The sequence below is a fragment of the Wyeomyia smithii genome, chromosome 3 (genome assembly GCF_029784165.1).
Source record: "Wyeomyia smithii strain HCP4-BCI-WySm-NY-G18 chromosome 3, ASM2978416v1, whole genome shotgun sequence".
NCBI lineage: Eukaryota > Metazoa > Arthropoda > Insecta > Diptera > Culicidae > Wyeomyia > Wyeomyia smithii.
Window position 1 is genome coordinate 125,789,444 of NC_073696.1, and position 2,732 is coordinate 125,792,175.

Below are 2,732 nucleotides of genomic sequence, written 5' to 3' on the forward strand. Positions count from 1 at the left end.
ACCATAGAAAAAGTATTTTTTTAGCAAAATAAATCATAAAAAATTCAAATACCTTGTCTTAAAAAGCTTATCGTAAAAAAAAACATAAAAACTACGAAAGATTCACTAAATATTGATGGTTATCTGATCAACAAAACATGAGGAACAATAAAGTTGGAATTTGATAGCAAATCCTACTATCCCTGTAAAAAGCAAAGCAAAGCTTTGGTGCTACACTCCGATTCGGAACTCGACCTTCTTCTTTATGATACACAGGCTTCGCAGCCAACTTTTAGTGTACAGAACAATTGCGGAGCTAGCGCTACGATCCCACTGACACCAACAGTCTCTCTCCCGAGCCAAGACATCGTACATCGTACCTCGAGATCAGCTGGGAGAGTCAACCAACCCTGCAATCACCTTGAAAAGACATTATCAGATGGCTAGGAGAAGTTTTAAGATTTGGTAGTCTCGATCAGAAATGAATGATCTCGAAAAAGCAAATGTTTTAATACAGCCAGGGAGAATTTTTACTTTTTTCATTTTGACTCGAATCAATAGTTCTCGATTAGTCAGGTAATTTGACATTAAACGGATTCTCAAATTATATTCCGATTCAGGGAGTAAAATCTAAATCCATCCACCTAACAAACACTGTTTGTCGTTTTGACTACAACAAATATTTTTGTTACTGGCATATCAAATAATGCAATAAATATGCTCCTAGGTAAAATAACTATCGACATAATAATATGTCTGTTACTTTTCATGTGTAAAAGCAATTTGACTTGAATTCAGCATGTACGATAGTACATGTTAGTAACCACATGTTACTTATTTTGTTATTTGAAACGAAATGTTTTTTTCCAGAATTTTACTGGTAAGAGTTATTTACCGCGGATGAAATAAACAACAATGACCTCAGGTAATTTGAGGAGCACAGACTGAAAAATGCATCCAGCTAATAATTTTATGGGCGGAACTCACAGACAGCAGATATTATGTTAGGTAACATCTAGCATACAGCCAGTTAGGTAAACTTTTCAGTTTCTATCTTCTATTTATATTAATAAATAAATATCATCGTAATGTACATTTCTATCATCGTAATGTAACATTTCTATCATCGTAATGTTTTCAACATCATACCAAGAGAGAACATCCGTGATTACGAACAGAAATTTTCTAAAAATGACAAGCCGGCAGTGCCAAATTTTATTATTTACGTTAGCGCACGTCTGTGTGATAAGTTACGCACAGAAAAGAAGTGATTGCGAAACAACAGCAGAAGGACCTGCTTCTTGTGTACCACTGTCGGAATGCAGGTCCATAAAGCAGTTACTTCAGAGATCGATATTGTTCGGTAGTGATCTTCAACGTCTCGAGGCCAGTCAATGTGGTTTTCATCAAGATGAACCACTTGTATGTTGTACCAGTCCTGCAACACGACCACCACAGAGCGCTCAGTCTACTGTCAAAGACAAAAATTCACTTTTACCAAAGGCTCCCGACTGTGGAACACAGCTCATCAATCGCATCGTGGGAGGAGAGCGAACACGTATTACGGATTTCCCCTGGACAGTCCGCATTCAACATTACGATCGGCGTTACGAAGAATATGCGTTTCACTGTGGAGGTTCACTGATCAACAAAAAATATGTGCTAACCGCTGCGCACTGCGTGTCTGGCATCCCTGCCAGTTGGACCATCAGCGCAGTTCGTCTTGGTGAGTGGGACGTTTTATCAGATCCGGATTGCGTCAATGATGATAACGATTGCTTTGATCCGGTCCAGGATATACAAGTAGAGAAGGTGATTGTGCATGAAAAACTCATCAACACTCGGTTACAGGTGCACAATGACATAGCACTTTTGCGATTGGCAAAGGAAGCCCGAATGTCACAGACCGTTCAACCTATTTGTTTACCTCTTAGTAAAGAATTTGACACTCGTCGATACGATGGTATAAATATGTTTGTCGCAGGCTGGGGGCAAACTGAACTGGAGACGAACAGTCGATACAAGCTAGTAGTCGGTGTGAAAGGAGTATCGCAACAACACTGCCGTAGGCAGTATCTAACAGCGAACATCGATGATCGGCAAATCTGTGCCGGAGAGGAGAGCGGAAAAGATTCCTGCAAGGGAGACTCCGGTGGACCTCTGATGGACATGGTCGTGTCGGAAAGTTCAGTCGTGTACTACCTGTCCGGGATAGTTAGTTTCGGAAAACGGTGCGGAATGAAGAATGTTCCTGGAGTGTACACAAAGGTTAATCGGTTCGGCGAGTGGATTCTAGCAAATCTCGAACCGTAAGACCATGTAATATAATTTTAGAAAAATTAAGTTAAATGTTATTGAGCTGTATACAAGAGTTTAAATAAATAATATCTGATGATTAACTGATATATTGTATTTTACGATTAATTAATTTTGCTGATAAATTTCTCAGAATAAATGTTTTCTTTACTGAGATGCTCTGAGCTCTTTTTTGACATATGACTCCCAAATTAATAGCTAGAAATACATTACAAATATGGCCTGTTTTCGAGTTCAATCTGATTTTTTACCAATTTCGGTCACCTCATGAGGTTACCGAAATTGGTTCAGTCACTTGGACCGTCGACAATGACATTTCAGACTGCTTGAAGTCAGGCTCAGTCATCTCACTTGTCATAATGACATAATGACAGTTGAGTAAAAAGTGAAACGGAAAAATTTGTTTTTATTTTTATATAAAATGTGGATCTTCCCCT

At 38.7% G+C, this 2,732-nt stretch overlaps 1 protein-coding gene across 1 annotated transcript; it reads left to right on the forward strand.

The window, feature by feature from the left end:
- Nucleotides 1–1,170: 1,170 nt before the first annotated feature.
- Nucleotides 1,171–2,292, forward strand: LOC129728544 (serine protease easter-like). Its single transcript, XM_055686986.1, has one exon. The coding sequence runs from the start codon at nucleotides 1,171–1,173 to the stop codon at nucleotides 2,290–2,292; it is 1,122 nt and encodes a 373-aa protein (XP_055542961.1).
- The last annotated feature ends 440 nt before the right edge of the window (nucleotides 2,293–2,732 follow it).